Genomic DNA, 22,740 nt, shown 5'->3' on the forward strand with positions numbered 1-22,740 from the left:
TATAGTCACTTATCAAAACAAAATGTGGAATTACAAATTAGTTGCAGTAAGATTACATAATGTGTTTGTGATACGGGGACTTCTCAACCTATTATTATTCCTTATATTACCCATTACCTCTTCTTATTACAGGGTGCTCAACTCAAAACAAGTCCAATACCTTGGACAGCTCCTTTTATAAACTGGAATACAGTAAAGCCCAGGATAGATTCACCGTACCTTTGACACTGATAGCAACTGATGAATTGGCCACTGAGATCTACATCTTTTGTTACTTTGTGCAGGGAAACTAAGGAAGATGTCACTGAGCTGTGAAGGCTGCAGTGTGAGAATACAAGAAAGAATGAGGCTTGGCTTATCGAGAAACAGAGCTGCAAATTTGGTCGATCTGTAATGAGAACATTTTTGTGTTGCATCCAAAGAAAAGACAGCTATTCAAAAGCTTACGGACCTTGTACAGTGAAGGACGTTTCTCAAATGATGAGCTGGAAGATGCTCGCTCAGTTTAACAACTAGGGGCTACAAGCTGCAGAACACACTCTGGCCAAGGCCAAAGTCTCAAGCTGCAAAAATAGCCAAGTGAAAAGGCTTATTGTTTTTGCACAGAGATGTGAAATTTCATGTAAAAGCCAAGGGCAAAAATGGAAAAACTCAGAAAAATTTGGGTGTTTCCCCATTATTTTTTCTCCAAATCCTATATTTCTGGGGGGAGAGAGAGAGATAGATTATGGAATATTTGCTTTCAAGCGATGAGTAAAATGTTCAAGACAAGGTGTTCACATATTTACAGCCAGATGGTTGGACTCAACCTAGAAAATCATAGGCCTAAATCTCCAAGACCTACGCAGAGCAGCTTCACACTGAAACATTTTTCAAACTGCAATAGTTGTAATGCTATCATTATATCATCTATATAAAAATTAAAAAATAAAACCAACATCCCCTGTCTTAATTTGACCAATTTGATGTTCGATTTGGTGTTGCGTCCCTTCAAATCGGTTCCCACTTACGGCAACCCTAAGGCACATTATCACAAAGTTTTCTTGGCCAGATTTGTTCAGAGGCCATTTGCCATTGTCTCCTCCTGAGACTGAGAGAGTGCAACTTGCCCAAGGGCATCCACTGGGTTTGCATGGCCATGCGGGGATTCGAACCCTGGTCTTTGGAGTCATAGTCCAATGCGCAAACTATTACAGTACGCTGGGCCTCGCTGTTGAACTGCAGCTGCATTATTAAAATATTCATGTATCTGCAGATTTTCATAGACTGACTGGCAAAGACTAATTTAGGTTGGACTTTGGCCAGCAGTAGTTTAGCTGGATTTCTAAATGAAGGGCAGGGAATGGGAGTAACACTTTTGTTATTAATTAGGATGTGTTTATATGCTACAAAGTACTCTTAAGCCTCCAAGAGCATAGATGATGTTAGATATATTTTGAGGCGCCCAGCAAAGAAGGCATCTGTGATTTTTTCCAGCCTCTTCCATGGTTTAAATAATTTATGATATAAAGGAAGTCAAGATGGTAAGTAGCATCCCTTCTCCTTGCCCTGTGAGTATTTTCGGGATGATCCACACCAACATGGCAAAGGACTGTATAGAAGCTCTCATAAATAAATATATTTTAGAAACTTATTGAGGATACAGGCAAATGTTGACTCATTTTTGGTTCCATAAACAAGCTGTCTTTCAAGCCTCCAGGTTCCAAGAGGAACAGATGCCAAACCAATGCTCAACTGGGCATTACTCTTGCAATTTGGCAATGCCACTGCTCTAGCCCATATTTGAATGCTAGGAAAATATGCAGCCAAGTAAAAGGCACAGATGCCAGGAATTGATCAGACAGGTTTCAGTATTCAAGAAGCACCAGTAGCAGCATCATGCCACTCTCTTCCAGGCAAATCCAGATGTTGTTTTATTGTGGATGCTTGCGTATCAGATTTCCAGAATACATGGACACAAATCTGCTTTTTTGTCAACCACGGAGGGTGGGATTTCAGACTATCAAGGCACTCTCTGCAAATGACCTAAACTGCAGTCAAGGGAGCCAGTCTTAAACAATGAAAGGCCAATGAAAGACTGCAATGTGAAAGTGCTGAATTGCAACACACCCACCCACACACACCTCTAACTCAAGCGAGCCCCATCCTGTCCAACCTGAGAAGCTAAGCAGGACCAAGGCTGGGTCAGTACCTGGTTGGGAGACAACTCAGAAAACCTAAGTGCTACAAATCGGATTTTTTTTAAGTTCAGTGTCAAAAAGTACAATATCAACTACAATTCCCAAATTTTTCCAGGTTCCTCTTTCTACTACAGCACTGAACTGAGTTAATCCTCAACCCCTGTTTTCCCAGAGCAGTTCAAGGGAATGGCCTAGAATGCTCTGGCAGAGAATTCCCCAAACTTTATTAAAGTACAAATCTCAGGAGTCCACAAGATGAAACCATGCCAATTAAAATAGGACAGTCGGTTCCCCCGTATCCACGGATTCTGCATCCACAGATTCAGTCATCCACAGCTTGAAATATATTCCAAAAATATGTAAATTTCAAATCGCAAGCCTTGATTTTGCCATTTTATTACACCACTGTATTTAATGGGACCTGAGCATTCATGGATTTTGGTATCCGCGGGAGATCCTGGAACCAAACCCCAGCAGGTACCAAGGGCTCATTGCAGTTCTTTATGGAAGCAGAAAATGCATGGTAGATCTATGACATCAGAACATCCTGCAGCTGTCCCAAACTGACAGGGAGACTAATCCTCTGTCCTTCCACTTTTCAACTGACTTTAAAATGTCCTAGTTTCTTTCTTCTCCCACTTTACTCCTTTGTCCTGAGCTTATATCAGTTGCTGCAAACTGGGTTCAAAGCAACAAGCAATTGGTACTCAATTAATTCAGTGGGGTGCAGAGAGGAAAGAAGTAGGCAGCATCTTGCTCTTCCCAGTAGACTCAGGGGAAAGCACACTGCTGCAGCTTCTCCCAGCCTTTGCGTCCTTCTGAACACCTTTTGCCTTCTTCACCACGCTCTGACGTTGCCTGACCATGTGTTTTCACCTGTGAAATGTTGGAGGCACTATGCATCCATATAAGTTTGATACACCGGACCCTTGGTTGAATCTGTGGATGGCTGAATCTGTGGATAAAGGATATGTGGATACGGAGGGCCCACTGCAGTTTCATTTCTAGAGTCAAAAATGGGCATAGGTTTGTTTTTTTAATGAAATAACTTCCTTCATTTTGAGAGAGCCAATATGTTGTAGTGGTTTGGGTGCTGGACTAGGATTAAGACTCTAGAGAGTTCAAATCCTAGCTTGGCCATGTAAACCCACCTTGGAAGCATATCACACACTCTCAGAGGAAGGCAAAGGTAATCCCAGCTGAACAAATCTTGATAGGCTTGCCTGAGGATCGCCCTAAGTCGGAAAACGACTGGAAGGCATGCAACAACAACCTCCTTATGTTACAGGATCGCATGCGTCACTCAAGGCATGGAGCAAAAAACCTCCTGGCTCACCCCCAAATGACTCCTATTTTCTTGCAACAGGTGTGGACCAAACAGGTTATTCCCATTTCACAGACTGAGCAAAGTGGAAATTCTCAAAGTGGTTGCATGAGTTAAGGTATGACTGTACTCACAACTGTACAAGCTACGTGTAAGTTACACCTTCCTGATGCATCTAATTAGAGGGTGGAGGTGTTCATTTGGAAGGATGACGTTATATAAGACAACAGCAAAAGAACAAGGCTGTTGTTCTTTCCTCTTCTGCACCTGACTCTTCTGCAAGGAAATACCCCTTCTAACAGGTGTCCCTTGCATCAGAATGCAGAATATTGCAAAATACTGTAGCTGTCCGCTCAGCTTGCTCAAACTTATTAGGTTGACTTCATTACCCAAAGATGTCAAATATCTCTAGACTTTTGTTTTGCAATTCTGGGGAGGGGGAAGGAGAAAACAAGGATAAAAAAGCAACTGAGCAAGCATAGATCTGGGTAGAATATTTCAGGTGGTATGTTGCAAATCCTCCGCCATCCTTGCCCCAGGCATATGGAGCTAAAGAACAGCCTCACACCTCGCTTTGGCAAGTGACAAAACAAGACATCTTGCTATATGCAAAAACAATAGCAAAAAATGCAAGGATTTTAAATTGCAAATGCTTCTGAAAAATCGCATCCATGTGGGAGAACATTTTTACTGGCGTACGATGGAGAGCTCCCATATTGTTCACCTGTTAATTAGGCAACATATATATCTTTCATCCTCTTCAATTGAACACTTTACAAAGATCAAAGGTTGACCATGTTACTTAGTCTGCCACACAGTTCATTTATGTTCGCATCTTAATTGACCAGCTTTTGTCCCCGTAAGAACTCCTTGAAATCAACCAACACGCATGGCTTTGGGATTATTATTATTATTAGAGTTTATTTATATAGTGCTGTAGATTTACAATTAAATAAGTTTTGCTCTATTTTCTGTTTGATCTGCCTCCCCTAGAAAGCAAGGGTCTTTTTATCTTTTAAGGATGAAGCACTACCAATTCATACAAAAAATGCAAGATTCAAGCATCCACAGTTTGAAAACCTTTCAAAAATGCACATTAGGACAGATTTCTCCAAATGCATTCCCATATTGGCTCAGTCACCAATAGTTAAGAAATTAGAAGACAACTAAGACTGCTTCTACATTGTAGAATTCATGCAGCTTCACATAATTTTAAGTGCCATGGCTCCATCCTAAAGAACCCTGGGATTTATAGTTTTGTGAGGCAACAGCTCTCTTTGGCAGAGAAGGCCAAAGACTCTGCAAAACTACAAATCTCATCCTGAATTGTTCCAAGAAGCTAAGGTGACTGAACTGATGTACTTTGGCCACATCATGGGACAAAGTGACTCACTGGAAAAGACAATAATGCTTGGTAAAGTGGAAGGCAGTGGGAAAAGAAGACAACTGCATGACAGGTGAAGAGATTCCATCAAGGAAGCAACAGCCCTGAGTTTGCAAGACCTGAGTAGGGCAGGTGATGGAAGTTTTAGTATTTTCAACTGTTTTAATCTGTACTGGTTTTAAGCACCTTTTATATTTGAAATTGCATGTTATATTTTTAATGAGTAATGTACTTTTCTGTATACATGCATTGTGAGCCTTCAAGTCGTTTCCAACTTATGGCGACCCTACCATGGCATTTTCTTGGCAGATATGTCCAGAAGAGGTTTGCCATTGCCTTCCCCTGAAGTCACCCCATTGGGTTTCATGGCTGAGCTGGGACTCGAACCCTGGACTCCAGAGTCGTAGTCCAACACCCAAACAACTATGCCACTTACAGTTGGCCTTTCCTATCTACAGATCCACAGCTTGAAAACATTCAAAGAAGTATAAATTCCAACTAGCAAGCCTTGATTTTGACATTTGACACAGGGGACACCATTTTGCTCTGCCATTCTATTTAATAGGACTTGAGCATCCACGGATTTAGTTATCCACGGCGGGGGATCTTGGAACCAAACCCCAGCAGATAACAAGGACCCACTGTATTAGTATAATTCTGTTTTAATGCCCACTCTTCTATGTTTTTATTGTATTGGTTTCTTTTAAATTTGTAAGCTGCTTTGTGTCTCAATTGTGGGAGGAAAGTGAGATATAAATAAACATAATTCAGTGGGTTATTTCCAGGATCAGTCGGTGGATACCAAAGTCCATGGATGCTCAAGTCCCATTAAATACAATAGCGTAGTAAAAGGGTGCCTTATACATTTGTCTTATATAAAATGGCAAAATCAAAGTTTGCTTTTTGGAATTTGTTTTTTAAATCATTTTCAAGCCATGGATAGTTGAATCCGTGGACAAGGAATCCACGGATACAGAAGGCTGATTTTGACAATGAACCATAGGGCTGAGTTGCTAAATTCTTAAAAGATTCGTGGCCCAGGCCCAAGCGATAACATTTTAAAAGGCTAAAGTATTATTATTTAAAAGGCTAAATTATTAGAGTAGATATCTTGCCCATTTGCCTAGACCTCGGAGTCGAGGCAGCTTTACAAAAATCAAAATTGGATACAGTTAAAAAGCCCCCATCACTGCAAACGTACAAAATTATAATTAAAACGTCTACAGAATCAAAAGCAATTTAAAAACATATCCATTTTTTAAAGGAACAAAATGGAATAAGTTAGCACACTGAAAGCTCTATATGCAAATTGAGAAATAATTACTCATATTTACTGAAATGTCACAGAAATCCCAGCTAATTTCCCTGCCAAAGCAAACCAAATAAAATACATTCTTTGCATAATCTGCACAGAGTCCAAAATCATCCCAAAGCGGAGCTGTTTTCAAAGTGAAAAAACATTTCCTTCTTTTTTCTTTTTTATCCCAAAGCAGAGCTGGTTCCTCTTTTACAAGGCAATTTGCAAAGCCCTGTAAACAGGTGTGGGAAATGCAAATAAAACCTCACATAGTAATTCAGACCAGGGATGTATTCACACTGCAAATCTGAAGCAGCCTGACACCACTTTAACTGCCATGGCTCTATCCTACAGGATCCTGGCATTTGTAGTTTGGTGAGCTATTCAGACGGGTCTATAGGACAGTTCTGGTGCTTCATCAAACTACTAATCCCAGGAATTTGTAGGATAGAGTCATAGTCATTAAAGTGACGTCAAACTGCTTTAATTCTGCAATGTGGCTTATATTCCACTTTGTCGCCTAAAAATTTGCACCAACAGGAAGATTAAAAAATCTGGCACAGGAAAGATCTGAAAACAAACCAAGGCTAAACAGAATTCCTACTTACTGCCAACTAGTTTCCCAACTCCAATCCCAATCTTGTCCTGAAATTTAACCAACCCACCTTGAAATCAATGCCCCATATTCATTGGTTGTCATTACCTCCACAAATTAAACTGCCAATACAAGAGAGATGTGCAAATATGCAGAGAGATTCTTAGGGCACCTTCCAGGCTTTCTGTCCACAGTTTTGCTCTGTCCCTATCCTACTACAGTGTACATATATACTCCAAGCTCTGCTCTTGTACTCCATACATCTGAGGATGCAACCTGTAGTAGCCACAAAAGCTCAAACAAGGCTTCAAGGTGCCACAAGGAGCTGTACTGTTTTGCTGGAACCGCAACTCAGCTTTGCCATTGTTGTTATGTGTCTTCAAACCTTGCCTTCTGACCTATGGCAACTCTATAATAGGAATGTCTTGCTTTATTTAGATGTATTCAGAGGTTTTTCATTCCATTCATCTGAATGCAGCCATGGAGTCTCCCTTATCCAAAAGGCTTGGGACCACAGAAGTCTTTTGGATTTTGGACTTTTTGCATTTCGGAATACCTGGATTTTGCAAACACATACACAATGAGTCGTCTTGGAGATGGGACCCAAACCTAAACACAAAATTCATTTATGCTTCACATACACCTTATATACATAGCCTGAAGATAACTGTATAGAATATTTTTAATAATTTTCTGCACAAAACAAAGTTTGTGGAAGTTGAACCATCCAAAAGCAAAACTTGAGCACCCACTGATTTTGGTATCCACAGGGGATCCTGGAACCAAACCCAAATAGATACCATGGGCCAACTGTGGGCACCATATCCCATTTCATCTTGGAAGCTGAGCAGGGTCAGCCCTTGTTAGCACTTGGATGGGAGACCACCAATGAAGACCAGATGCTGTAGACTATATTTCAGAGGAAGGAACTGGCAAAACCACCTCTTGACTATTCCTTGCCAAAGAAAACCCTATGAAATTCATGGGGTTGCCGTAAGTTCACTGGAAGCCACTGAGATCCAGAAGCACCTGCACAACTTGAACCGGAAAGAAGAAACCCAGAACGTTAGCAAGGTTTGGCTACCAGTATTGAAAAACACTAAAATCAAGACCCAGCAAAGGCATGGCCACATAGCCCAAAAAACCCACATAAAACTACAGTTGAGGAAACTAATAGGAAGAAAATCAATTTATTTGAGATGTGGTGCTGGAGAAGAGTTCCTGAGATACTGCAGACTGCTCAAAGAGACAATGAAAGGGTCTTAGGCAAATCGAGCCTGGACTCTGAACATCTCTGGAGAGGACCTGAATTTCTGGAAAGGGCAATCCTACTCAGCAAAAGTGGAAAGCCGGAAGATTGCATTAAATGTGGAACAATTCAATCAAGGAAGCAACAACTTCCTCCAAGTTTGCAAGGCCTGAGTTACATAGTTCAGGACCAGGGATCTTGGAGGACTCTTATTCATAGGGTTGACTTGACTGCAAACAACGACAACAAATCTAGACATACACAAACATGATCTGGGCCATTTTTACCCTCTTCCCCATTATTAGCATTAGTATTAGTATTTAGAGCACTTGGGAGCCCATTAGTATTAGTCTCAAAGGTGCTACAAGATCTCTCTACGCACTGATTCTACAGACTAACACGGCTATATCTTTGAATTCTAGCATTAGTATTATTTAGCCAAGGGCCAGTGTGACATAATACTTTGCGTGCTGGACAATGACTCTGGAGACCAGGGTTCGATTCCCCGCTGTTAAAAGTGGTGTCAAACTGGATTATTTCTGCAGTGTGAATATTTCTGCAGTGCAGTCTTGAAGGCACACTTGTGTGCGTTGTGTGCCTTCAAGTTGTTCTCAAATTATGGCGATCTTCATGAGGTTTTCTTGGTAAGATTTGTTCAGAGGGGGTTTGCCATTGCTTTCCTTTGAGGCTGAGAGAGTGTGGCTTGCCCAAGGTCATCTAATGGGCTTCATGGCCGAGCGAGATTCAAACCCTGGTCTCCACAGTCACAGTCCAACGCTCTCAAACCACTGCACCACAAACCTACCAACAACAAATTAGATAGCCATAGGGTCTATTTGCATCGGTTATTCACGCAGCTGGCAATGCAAATCTTTTAGGGAAATAAAAACCCGAGATCGATTATCCGGGGTTAAGTGGGTTCTTTGGCACACGCAGCCCCAAATTTAGTGTAGTGCATTCGAAACACGTGTGAACAAGAAAGATTCAACCCATATTCTATGGGGTTATTTTCACCATCTGAATAGCAGTAGAGTCAGAAGGGGAAGAATCCTTGGGGAAAATGAATGGAGTTTGCAAAATGGGCAAAAGCCCTTCTCGCTGCTTTCAGTGTCCAAATGCACTGGAGAAGTTCCTCTTCTGGATCATGCCTGTTGTCCGTCTGTTTTCTAAGGAAACTGAAGTAAGAGAAAAGGAGCAAAGGGGTTGAACCCGGCAGTTCAGAAACAAAACAAGCCCAAGAGAGCAAGAGACACCATGCAAACCGCTGCCGGAAGTGCTGATAACCGCTTTAAAAACTGAAAACAAACTGAGAATTGCACAAGGCTTCTTTCTCCCCTTCGCTTGCAAACAGCTCCAAAGAAACAGCAGCCGCTTTCTTGCAAAAGGCACATTTGGAGCACATTGTTTATTTGAAGAGTGAAGTGGAGAAAACATAGCCATCGGGTGTTCTTATTATTTGTTATTATTATTTACTTGTAGATGTACAGGTTCAAAAATACACCCGAATATCTGACTCTGAGGATCCCTCCTTTCTTTAAAACCATGCACAGCATCTGCACTGCAGAAATAATCCAGTTTGACACCGCTTTAAAAAAAGACACAGTTCCATGCTATGGAATTCTGGAGCCACAAAACTATAGGTCCCAGAAGTTCATAGCATGGAGCCGTGGCTGTTAAAAGCGGTGTCAATCCGGATTATTTCTGCAGTGCAGATACAGCCAAAGACAGCAAAAGGAAAGGCTCGCAACACCTTGCAGTCTTTTTCCTCCAGAGATCTGCAGACAAAAAACAAGGCAGCATGGCCCCACTTTAATGGATTTGTTTCTCTGCACACACAAACATACAAACACATGCACAACGCACACTCCCGGCAAATGCTCTGAAATGTGTTCCCGCTTTCGGTTTGTTTACATGACAGCCAGATCTTGCACACAGCATGCAAGTTTTGTTTAAATTCCTCCAGCACCATCTTGTCAGGCTAGATTTGGCATCTTTAAACAACAACCACCAACACAACAACAACACAATTCTTTGCTCTTTTTTCATCTTCTACAAGAAGAAATGTTTTGCGGCCTTTTCTTTGTTCTTCCAACAAGCCAAGTTTAAAGAATATTCTAAGAAAAACAGAAATTAAAAGAGTGCAGAAGTAAAAGAATACAGTATATTATAAGTCATATCTAAGGTAGTGTTGGCCATAAAACAAAGTACAATAACATCCAAAATCCACGCTACAGGATTCATTGGCCATTGAGTTGTGTTTCTTCGTTTGCTAGTTTGGGTTAGCGAGGTGAAAATAGATTCCAGGTGTCCACATTGCAGAATTAACATAGTTTGACATTGTTTGAACCGCCATCGCTCCATGCTATAGGATCCTGGGATTTGTAGTTTGGTGAGGTATTTGTTGTTGTTGTTGTTGTTTGCCTTCAAGTTGTTTCTGACTTATGGCAACTCTAAAGCAAACCTATCCTGGAGTTTTCTTGGCAAGATTTGTTCAGAGGGGGTCTGCCATTGCCTTCCCTTGTGGCTGAGAGAGTGTGACTTTGCCCAAAGTTTCCCAATGGTTGAGTTTATATGGTTGAGCTGGGATTCGAACCCTGGTCTCCAGAGTCGTAGTCCAACGCTCAAACCACTATGCCAGGATGGGTCTCAACAAACTACAAATCCCAGGATTCCATAGGATGCAGCCATGGCAACTACAGTAGTGTTGAACTGCATTTAACAACAGCTCCCTGGTAGAGAAGGTGGAATCTCTAAGAAAACTATGAATCCCAGGATTCCTTAGGATGCAGCCATGGCACTAAAAGTGGTATCAAACCGCATTAATTCTGCAGTGTGGAACTACTAGCAAATAATGCCCAGGTTCCTATGAACACAGTCCTTCCAAACTGGTGAAATAATAATGGAAACTGTTGAAAGACTAAATCAACACTAGAGTAAACACCATTAATCCAATGGGTCTACTCTAGTTGGGGCAAACCTTGGGGTTCTTCAGACCACTTTTGGGTCTGCTGCAAAGTTTTTCCAGAGTCTGAAGGACTGCAAGGAATAAATAATAATAATAACAACAACAATAATCCCAAGCATCTCCAAAAAATGAGCAAAGAATGAAAGGGAGAAGCAAACACCTTCATCTTGGAGGAGAGAGTTTGGGGGTTTTCAAAAAGGAAGGGAAGAAGAAAGGAAGGAAAAGGAGAGCAAAGGAGAAAGGATCAGGTGTGCTCCAGACCAGGCTTGAAAAGTTTCCGAGAAGATGGAGGAGGAGGAGGAGGAGAAAGAGCTGGCCTGGGTCCCTCCCTCCTTTCTTCTTCTTTTCCTTCCTTCCCTCTTTCTTATCTTCCTTCCGCCCTTTCCTTCTTTTTTCTTCCTTTCTTTTCTTTCCTGCCTTCTTTCTTTCTTTACCTCTTCCCTTCCTCCTTTCCTTCTTTCCCTCCCTTTCTTTCCTTACCGCCCTCCCTCCTTCCTTCCTTCCCTTCTTCCTTCCTCTTGCCTCCCTACCTCCCTCCTTTCTTTCCTTCTATCTTTTTATTGCCTTTCCTTCTTTCTTTCCTTACATCATTCTTTCTACCCCCTTCCCTCCCTTTCTTCCCTCTCTTCCTTCCCTTCTTTCCACCCTTTCATTCTATCCTTTTCCTTCCTTCCCTCTTTCTCTATCTTTCTATTCTCCTTTCCTTCCTACCTTCCCTGTCTTCCTTCCTTTCAATTCTCCTTTCCTTCCTTTCTATCCTCCGTTCCTTCCTATCTTCCTTCCCTTCTTCCTTCCTTCCTTCCTTCCTATCTCCCCTTCCTTCCATCCTTCCTTTCCTCTCTTCCTTATCTTCTTTCTTTCTTTCCTCCCTCTCTCCTTTTCTTTCCTCCTCCCCTTCCTTCCTCTTTCTTTCTTCCCTTCCCTCCCTTCCTCCTCGTCCTCTTAAGCCGACGCCGCTTGAGGCTCACCGCATGGCTGGAGGTGGAAGACGCGCCTCCCTCCGCCGCCGCCGCCGCCGCCAGCCATGGCCTCCTTCCTCCGCGCAGCATCTCCTGCTGCCTGCAGCCCAAGAGAAGAAGGAGCACCAGCCAAAGCCAAGGCAAGGCAAGGCAAAGCCAGCAGCCAGGGAGGCTCCCAAAGGCCGCCCGCCCTGGGTCCTAGCGCCCGCCCTTCCCCTCCTGCAAAAGGAGGAGGAGGAGGAGGAGGAAGAGCACTTCTTCTTCATGGACCCAGTTGAGCTCTTGCCTTATTGCAAGGTCCTCCATATTTTCTGGCATGCCCTACAGTATTTTAGGGTGGTATGTCCTACATTTCCGCCTCATGTCCAGAAAAAGCATGGATTTATATTTTGAGAAGTGTTTTTCTCTTTTCTTTTCTTTTCTTTGGCAAGGTCCTCCATTTTTTCTGCCATGTCCTACATTTTTGGGTGGCATCGTGTTCTAAATTTCCACCTTCTGGGCAAAATGAAGTATGGATTTCCATTTCTAAAAGTGTTTTTCATTTTTGGTTTTTATTTATTTATTTATTTATTTATTGTTTTTCGAAGGCCCTCCATTTGTTTTTTGTGATGTCCTACATTTTTTCTGGTGCCATGTCCTACATTTCCACCTTCTGTCCAAGAGGAAGCATGGTTTCTCTTCTTTTTCTTCTTTTTTCCTTTTCTTTATTGACATTAAAATCACCGAAACATGAACAAGGCAATAAAAAACTCTAATAGAACATGGACACATAGCCCCCCAAAACCCACAAAAAACTATGGATGCCGGCCATGAAAGCCTTCGACTTCACAACACAATAAAATTTAGACAAAAGTGGACACAAGCAAACAAACAAACAGAAACAACAATTATTTCCATTTTCATTTGACCAAACAACCCTTTGTCTAAACATAAAACCTTCCCGTTCTCTTCATTTCTTCTATATCTCTCTGCAAACCTGTAACAAAAGTATGTCGTGTGCCTTCAAGCCGTTTCCGACTTACGGCGACCATAAGGCTAACCTATCACAGGGCTTTTTATTATTATTGTTGTTGTTGTTGTTATGCTTTATTTATATAGCGCTGTAGATTTACGCAGACTCTTGACAAGATTTGCTCAGAGGAGGTTTGCCGTTGCCTTGCCCTGAGGCTGAGAGAGTGCGACTTGGCCAAGGTCACCTAATGGCTTTCATGGCTGAGTGAGGATTCAAACCTTGGTCTCCAGAGTCATGGCCTTCCTCTAAGGCTCAGATTTGCCAGGTATCAACATGTGGGTTTCCATCTTTGAGCCGGGATTTGAACCCAAGGGCACGCTCCCACTAGGATTTAAAGCAAATCACTGGTCAGGGTATATGACCCTTGTTCCCATTTGAAACCAGTTCCGTTCGTACTTTGATCAATCGCTGTCACAATAAAGTAAGGCTCAAACCACTACATAGGAAGACTAAGAATGGGGAGAATGAGAGAACTAGAGAATATCCTAAAATGTAAAGACATATAATTGAGCATGAAAGTTAGAATCATGCAAGCCATTATATTCCCTATTGCCATGGATGGATGTGAGAGCTGGACAGTTAAGAAACAAGATAGGAAGAAAATCAATTCATTTGGGATGTGATGCTGGAGAAGAGAGGATGCCACAGACGGCCAAAAGGACAAACAAATGGGTCCTAGAGCAGATCAAGCCAGCAATCTCCCTGGAAGCCAAGATGACTAAACCGAGACTGTCGTACTTTGGCCCCATCATGAAAAGGACTCATTGGAAAAGACAGTAATGCTGGGAAAGGTGGAAGGAAGGAGGAAGAGAAAAAGACCACATGGTACATGGATGGACTCTATTAAGGAGGTTATGAATTTGCAGGACCTGAGCAGGGCAGCGGAGCATAGGGAGTCTTGGAGATGTCTCATCTACAGGGTCGCCATGGGTCAAAATCAACTCAAGAGTGGATAACAACAACAACAAATGTCTTGCAACCAAGTCAAAGAATTATAGAGTTGGAAGAGACCCCAAGGGTCATGCAGTCCAACCCCCTGCCATGTAGGAAGACACAATCTGAACACTGTCGGTGACGGATGGCCATCCAGACTCTCTTTAAAAACCTCCAAGGAGGAGATATCACCACCCTCCAAGGCAGTGTCTTCCAGTGTTGAAGAAGTGGTTCCTCCTAATGCTGATGTGGAATCTCTTTCCTTGTAACTTGCATCCATTGTTCCATGTCCTTGGATTTTATCACAGCGAAAAATCGCACAATCGCAATTAACAATTTCACAGACGTCACCATGAAAGAGCCATTATCCTGGGAATAAACAGGTAACACACAGGCAATAAACAGCAACGCATCATTCACAGAATTTCCCTGTGAATTATTTGTTGCTGTTTATTGCCTGTTTATTCCTGGGGTAATGGCACTTTAATTGCAACGTCGTGTGAAAATGTTGATCCCGATTGCGTGATTTTCACACAATTTTCTCAGTGTATACCCCTGATTTTCCCCATGTGACAAAGTCCTTAGTCTCTGGAGCAGCAGAAAACAAGCTTGCTGCATCCTCAATATGCCATCGCTTCTAATATTTGAACATGGCTATCATGCCGCCAACAGCCTAGAGGTTTGAGCATTGGACTATGACTCTGCAAACCAGGGTTCGAAACTCACTGGGTGACCATGCGCAAGACACACTCTCTCAGCCTTAAAGGATGGCAATGGCAAACTTGCTCTGAAAAAACTTTCCAAGAAAACCTCATGATAGTTTCAACTTGTGGGTGCCATATGTCAGAAATGACTAGAAGACACACGACAGCAACCGTGTCACCTCTTCTCCAGGCTAAACAGACCTAGCATCCTAAGACGCTCCTCATAGGGCTTGGTAGTCTCCAGACCTTCCACCATGTTGGCCGCCCTCCTTAACATGCATCCTCAAAAGTAGGTCATGCCAACTCCCGTCCTTGCAACTATGATTTGCCATCGCATTTGGGCACCTCGAATATTTCTTCCTGCAGTGACACATCAAAGCAGCTTCAAGAACCGAACACTTTCAAAGCCAACCAGCCATGTCAGATGCCCAGATTAAAGAGACAGGTTGACGTTGGCTTTGTTTGAGCACTGACAGATTCAGTTGCTTTGCCTTCCTACCACTAGAAGAAAGCGATGACGTGAGAACAGCTGAAGTAGGTACAAGCTGGGAGTGACAGGACGAAACTCCCCATCTTGAAAGCACTGTTTTCAAACAATGTGGATTAAGGGGAGGGGAAGGGAGTTGGCGCGGATTATGCAGGGTACCCTCCAGGCTCAGTCCCGCCTATTAATGTAGAGCAAGATTTATCTGCAATTAAGATGCAGCAACTCTTCAATTATTAGTTAATTAAAGCTTTCAGCCTGAGTCTACCTCTCAAACCATTTGAAGAGAAAATAATATACCTGTTGGATTGGAAGCCAACATTTGGTTTAATTCTAACATTTGGTTTAATTATGGTTGGCTCTCCATATCCACGGATCTTTTATTCAAAGATTCAAGCATCAATACACACACTTTGATTTTACCATTCTGTATAGAGGACACCAATTTATTATCAATCCTATTTAGTGAGATTTAAACATCCATGGATTTTGGGGCCCTGGAACCAAATCCCAGTGAAAACCAAAGGCCCACTTGTATCTCTTTCTTTTGTCTTTCCTCTTTTAACTTTTCACTTTGATTGTCACTAGTTTGATTTGGAGCAGGTACATAATTGTCACCTCTTTGAAGGTATCCATACTATACATTTTATAGGAGTTCGGTACCACTCCAGCTGTTGACCCTAAGTTATAGAATCCTAAAAATTGTAATTTGATGAAGTACTTACAATTTTGTAATCTGCTTCCCAGACAGACAGCATTGCACAGTGGTTTAAGCGTTGGGACTACGACTCTGGAGACCAGGGTTCGATTCCTGCTTGGCCATGAAACCCACTGCTTGACTTTGGGCAAATCTCAACCTCAGGGGATGGCAACGGCAAATCTCCTCCGAACAAATCTTGCCAAGAAAACCTCATTATAAGGTTGCCATAAGTCAGAAATTATTTGAAGACAGACAAGACACACATATAGTCTGCTTCTCCGAAGTACAAAATTAGAGCACTTTAGCAAATAAGTCCAATTCCCATCTGTCCACAAACTATACGTCCCAGGATTCTGCAGGATAGAGCCATCACAGTTATCATGGTATCATACTGCTATAACGTCAGAGTGCAGACGCACAGCTTCTGAATACAAATTGTTGAACTGATTGATTAATGGGGATACGATGCTGGTGTTATTGGATGTTCAGGACTTACTCCAAGGATGGAGACCTCCAGGCACTATCCTCACCATTGATTTTGATGATTTACAAGAGAAGCTCCTGACTTTCTGACATGTTTTATCTTCACTTGGAACCACTTTCAGTGAAGGGTTAATTGCTGAATTGTGCCATGTTATAGTACAGTGGTTTTATATGTTTGCCACCCTGTCTTTTACACGTAGAGAAGAAAGGGTAAGGTAAGAGGAGGGCAAGAAACAACATCTGCAGAATTCTTAAGCTAACTTTTGTTCTTGTCCTCAATAAATAAACAACCCACAACCTTACTGAGTTGCAATGGGAGGACCGAACACATTGTTGGTTGGCTTCCCAAGTGATAATGTTTCATTAACAAATAAAATAAAATACAGGTTAAATAAAATAGCTGCAAGAAAGGAATACGGCTATCCATGACAGCCTCCCTCAAAACTAGAAGATAAACAAGTAGATGGAAACCCAACACTGTTCCCATGGAATCAATTCAACTGGATGAGGACATAAAGGCTAAAGTGGGCAACTGTTTGGCATGCAATGGAGCACATAAACCAAGCAGGGCCCGTCAAGGCTGCCAGGTTGATTTTGTCTGGTCTAGTCTGTCTGCAGCGAGATAAGTAGGAAGGTAGGTAAGGAGGTAGACAGACAGATAATAGATGGATAGGGTAGACAGACAGATATGTGCTTGACAGATAAAAAGATAGGATGGATAGACTGATGGACGGACGGATGATAGACTGATGGACAGATAGACAGAGACAGAGATACACAGACTGACAGACAGGCAGATAGGGACAGAGATAGACAGACAGACAAATGGATGGATGCAGACATAGACACAAAGAGACAGTTAGACAGATAGATGGACAAATGAAGAGAGAGACAGAAAAACAGATGGACGGATGGACGCGTGGATGGATGGATAGAGAGAGACACACACACACATCTAGATGGACAAATGGAGAGACAGAGGGACAGACAAACAGACAGTCAGCTAAGACCAGCTTGGGGGGGGGGGCACTGTCCATCCCACTTTGTACACAATCCTTCCCCACTCCACCCTGGAATCAGTCCACTTCTCTCTGTCGGGCAGAGGAGACAATTGCATAAAAATCAATCCCAAAGCCTACAGTCAGCAACAGCATCCTGTGCCAAAGCCTATTCCAGCAGACACTTCTTCCAATTAATTAACATTATGATTAGGTTATACTGGCAGCTTGCCTTTCCTCCAGCGTCAGGGGGCATACACAACTCTCCTCTCCTGTACTTGATCATACAATCATAGGAGTTTATCACACAGGGGACAATTGGAAATATAAAAAGTGATTAACCCCCATGATTATCCCACAATTGCACTAATGGTTTTCACACAACGTTGTGTTCAAAGTGATATTATCCCGTGAATAACCCATTATTATTGTGCAATTGCACTAATGGCTTTCATACAACACTGAGGTGAAACATGGTTAAAGTGCCATTAACCTGTGAATAACCATACAAGAAAAAGCAGAAAATCATTCATGGGATCAAGGCTCCAGCTCCATTCTATCATATAGGAAGATACAATCAAAGCACTCCCGACTGATGGCCATCCAGCCTCTGTTTAAAAGTTCCACTGTCAAACAACTCTTACGGTCAGGAAATTCTTCCTAATGTTTAGGTAGAACCTGTTTTCCTGTTGCTTGATTCCATTGCTCCGTGTCCTTATCTCCAGAGCATCAGAAAACAAGCTTGCTCTGTTCTCAAGGTGACATCCCTTCAGATAGAAGGAAGCATGTTGAGGAGGGCAACCAAAATGGTGAAAGGTCTGGAAACTATCAAGCCCTATGAGGAACAACTTAGGGAGATGGATATGTTTAGCCTGGGGAAGAGGCGGCTAAGGGGGTGACATGATAGCCATGTTTCAGTATTTGAACAGATGTCATATTGAGGATGGAGCAAGCTTGTTTTCTGCTGCTCCAGAAAATAGGATACAGAGCAATGGATGCAAGCTACAGGAAAAAAGATTCTACCTAAATATTAGGAAGAACGTCCTGATGGTACGAGCTGTTGGAAAATGGAATATGCTGCCTCAGGGTATAGTGGAGTATCCTTCTTTAGGGGTTTTTAAACAGAGGCTAGATAGCCATCTGTTGGGATGCTTTGACTGTGATTTCCTGCATGGCAGGGGGTTGGACTGGATGGCCCTTGGGGTCTCTTCCAGCTCTGTGATTCTGTGGCTATGATACTGTACTTGTTCTCATGTGCAAGCTTGCCTTAGCTGCATGCCAGAGGATTGGAGTAGATGGCCTGTGGTGCCTTCCAACTCTAAGCGTCTATGATTCACAGACTAAAATAAGCAAAGATTGAGGTCCCCAGTGAATCCATATCTTGAGATTGTGACCGGCCGCCTTGGAAAAAATACTGTTCTTCAATATGATTGCAGGCAATTCTGCCTGGTCCAATGTTCCAATCAGTGTTCCTATTAGCAATGTGGTGTCTTGCACAGCTGGCGCAGCAGTGCGTCCCCATAAGCAGGGATTTCCTCAGTGTACTCTTGGCAGAATTTCCTAGGAAATCAAGCTGTTTACAGCTAATTCTGGCTGGGATCGGTACCTCCTAAAAGGCAGCGGGCTTTGAAAATTTTGGAAGCAACAAGCTCGACACTGCTGCCAAACAAACGTCTTTAATGGGAGTTTTGTGCCAAAAGGTTTGGGAGATTGGGTGCCTTTTTATTACTATTGCTGTAAGTAACTGCTGGCTGCCCTCTCCTTCCTAAGAGAGAGCCTGTGTGGGCAGCAGGCAGCAAGCTGGGAGGCCTGGGTTTCCAATATGAGTGGAGATGCCTGCATGCCTTCTAACATTTCACAGGACAAAGCCAGACCACGCGTGGCCAAGCAACATCAGTGTGTGGTCAAGATGGCAAAGATCATTAATGATGAACAACACGCAAGCAAGGAGAGGCTGCAGCAGTTTGCTTTTAGAAGCCTAGAATCACAGGAGTTTATCACACAGGCTTTTTCCTTTGCAGAATTGGGATTTAAAAGGGGGAAATTTTTCACAACGTTGGGCATTAATGTGCACAGAAAGTAGAGAAATCCCACAAAACCGGGATTGTTTCACACAACATCAGGGACACTGAGCATTAATCCGAAAGTAACCCACACAGAAAGTGGACAAGAACAGCCACTTATTACTTTCGGGATTCTCCCGAAACTAAAAAGTGGCCAATTGTGTCCATTTTCTGTGTGGGTTATTTTTCACATTATTGCTAAATGTCCCTGATGTGTCTGAAAACAATCCCGCTTCTGTGGGATTTTCCCAGGATTTAAATCCTGTTTCTGCACAGGATTTAGGCACTTAGCCTCCTGTGTGATAAACTCTATAGAGTTGGAAGAGACCACAAAAAGGTATCCAGTCCAATTCCATTCTGCCATATAGGAATACACAGTCAAAGCACTCCTGACAGATGGTCATCTAGCCTGTTTCAAAACCTCCAAAGAAGCCAGCGTCTTCCACTATCAAACAGCCCTTACTGTCAGGAAGTTCCTCCTAATGTTGAGGCAGAATCTCTTTTCCTGTAGCTTGCATCCATTGTTCCAGGTCCTAGTCTCTGGAGCAGCAAAAAACAAGCTAGCTCCCTCCTCAATGTAACACCCCTTCAAGTATTTAAACAGGGCTATCATATCACCTCTTAACCTTCTCTTCTCCAGGCTAAACATCTCCAGCTCCCTGAGTCATTCCTCATAGGACATGGTTTCCAGACTCTTCACCATTTTAGTCACCCTCCTTTGGACATACATCCTTTTTGAATTGTGGTGCCCAGAACTGGACACAATATTCCAGGTGGGGCCTGACCAAAGCAGAGTACAGTGGCACTATTACTTCTCTTGATCTAGACACTATACTTTTATTGATGCAGCCTAAAATCGCATTGGCCTTTTTAGCTGCCGCATCGCAATGTTGACTCATGTTCAACTTGTGGTCTACTTGGACTCCCAGATCCCTTTCACATGTAGTTTCATTCAGCCAGGTGTCCCCCATAATACTATATCTATGCATTTTATTTTTCTGCCCTAAGTGCAGAACCTTACATTTCCCCGTGTTGAATTTCATTTTGTTAGCTTTGGCCCAGCTTTCTAGTCTATTCAGGTCATTTTGAATCTTGATCCTGTCCTCAGGGGTATTAGCTACTCCTCCTAATTTGGTGTCATCCGCAAATTTGATAAGTATGCCCACAATTTTGTCCTCCAAGTCATTGATAAAGATGTTGAATAACACTGGGCCCAGGACAGAGCCCTGTGGGACCCCAGTGGTCACTTCTCTCCAGGATGAAAAGGAGCCATTGTTGAGCACCCTTTGGCTTCAGCCAGTCAACCAATTACAAATCCATGTAACAGTTACTTTGTCTAGCCCACATTTTACAAGCTTGTTTGCAAGAATGTTCTAGCCTCTGCAGCAGCAGGAAACAAGCTTGCTCCATCCCCAACATGGCATCTCTTCAAATATTTAAAGAGGGCTATCATGCCACTTAGACAATGAGGAAGTTCAACCTCGACAATGAGGAAACAGAAATTGTAGAAAGATTCTCATAACTGGGATCAAGCATTGATAGAAACAGGGACTGCTGCCAGGAAATTAGAAGGTGGCTAAGAATGGGGAGCTAAAAAAGATCCCGAAGTGCAAAGACGTACAAGTCAGCATGAAAGTAAAATCATACAATCCACTGTATTTCCTGTTACCATGAATGGATGTAAGAGCTGAACAATTAAGAAAGAAGATAGGAAGAAAATCAATTCATTTGAGATGTGATGCTGGAGAAAAGTGCTGAGGATCCCATGGACAGTAAAAAGGACAAACAAATGAAGCAGATCAAGCCAGAAATCTCCACGGAAGCCAAGATGACAAAACTGAGGCTGTCATATTCAGAATTGGGTGCAGTATTCTAGGTGAGGACTGACCAAAGCAGAGTAGAACGATATTATTTTTTCCTTCAATCTAGACACTATACCCTTATTGATGCAGCCTAGAACTGTATTGGCTTGTTTAGCTGCTGCATCACACTGCTGTTTCATGTTCGGCCTGTGGTCCTAGATCCCACCCAGATGCACTTCTATTCAAGCCAGGCACCAGCCATCCTATTGACCTTACTAGGAAGAGCAAGATTCTGCCCTTCCTCTTCCCCCATCCCACCATTCAATTAGTTCATTGAAAACTACATTTGCACTCTGAACTCATTTTGCAGCGGTGGGAGTAAGCTGAGGAAAAAGTAGGGGAAGTACTGTAAGCTGAGGAGTAAGAATTTAGGACATTTCAAGAGCAGCTGAAAAAGTGGGACAACAAAGGATTAACGATGGTTGTTTCTGCCAAACTGAGATCATTAGAAGGTCCCTGCCTAAAAAAGCAGCCTCCTTCTGTCTCGATCGCCAAGATCCACTTCAAACACATTTCAATTTTCCACTCTGCATGGAGGTCATAGCCAAAATCCCGATCAGTTGTTGCACAGGAATTATGTACACCTGCATAGCTATAGCATCACCTGCACATGACTTAAAAGTGGATTATGAAGACTTTGGAATTGGTGATATTCTATACTTTGGCTCAGTCATTAAATGAAAGTGCAATCACAAAATTAGAAGCTGACAGACTTGGAAGGACCGCTATAAAGCAATTAGAGAAGACCCTAATGTGCAAAGATGGGCGATTACTGTCAAAATTATGCAGGTCATACCAAATTAAATACCAAAGTCAAAATCATGCAGGTATTTCTAAATTCTGTGTATGGATGTGAAAGCTGGATAGTGAAGAAAGCTGAAAATCAACTACAGTACTGGAAAAAAGTGGGTTTAATGAATGGATCTTACAGCAAATCAATCTTGAACTCTTACTAGAAGCCGCAATGACTAAACTGTGGCTCTTGCCTCTTGGGAGCATGCAGTCAAATCACCAAAGAAAGATAATGCCATGCTGGGCCAAATGTACCAAAGCTAGAATTGTCTACTATTGTCTACTCTATGCCATTGTATTTCCAGTTTCTACACATGACTGTGAAAGCTGAATAGTGAAGAATGCTGGCAGGAGGGGAATCAACTCACTTGAAATATGTTGCTTTGGTCTACATACTGAAGCCTTTTGCTCCCTTCTTCGAGATGTTTCATACAATGGCAGGGGATTGGGCTGGATGGCCTTTGTGGTCTCTTCCAACTCTATTATTCTATGATTCTATGACTCTTCCAGCTGGAAGAGACACCAAGGGTCATCCAATCCAACCCCATTTTGCACTGCAGGAAGACACAACCCAAGCACTCCTGACAGATGGCCATCCAGCCTCAGTTTAAAAACCTCTAAAGAAGGAGACACTAACACCCTCCAAAGCAGCATCTTCCAATGTCAAACAGTCCTTCCTGTCAAGGAGTTCTTCCTAATGTTTGGGTGGAATCTCTTTTCCTGTAGCTTGAACCCATTGCTCCAGGTCCCAGTCTC

General features: G+C 42.6%; 1 protein-coding gene across 5 annotated transcripts in view; it reads right to left on the reverse strand.

Annotated features, from left to right (window-relative positions):
* Positions 1 to 22,740, reverse strand: part of SLC4A11 (solute carrier family 4 member 11) — a 207,046-nt gene that overhangs the window by 143,655 nt on the left and 40,651 nt on the right. Inside the window, exon 1 of one of the 5 annotated variants that reach the window (XM_042470068.1) lies at positions 11,963 to 12,071. The exons of the other annotated variants lie outside the window; for them this stretch is intronic. Within the exon in view, the coding sequence (XP_042326002.1) occupies positions 11,963 to 12,020 (58 nt within the window). The 5' untranslated portion in view covers positions 12,021 to 12,071. Of the gene's footprint in view, positions 1 to 11,962; positions 12,072 to 22,740 lie in introns of those variants that run through there. 5 annotated transcript variants of the gene reach the window in all.

This window comes from Sceloporus undulatus, chromosome 5 (genome assembly GCF_019175285.1).
Source record: "Sceloporus undulatus isolate JIND9_A2432 ecotype Alabama chromosome 5, SceUnd_v1.1, whole genome shotgun sequence".
Taxonomy (NCBI): Eukaryota; Metazoa; Chordata; class Lepidosauria; order Squamata; family Phrynosomatidae; genus Sceloporus; species Sceloporus undulatus.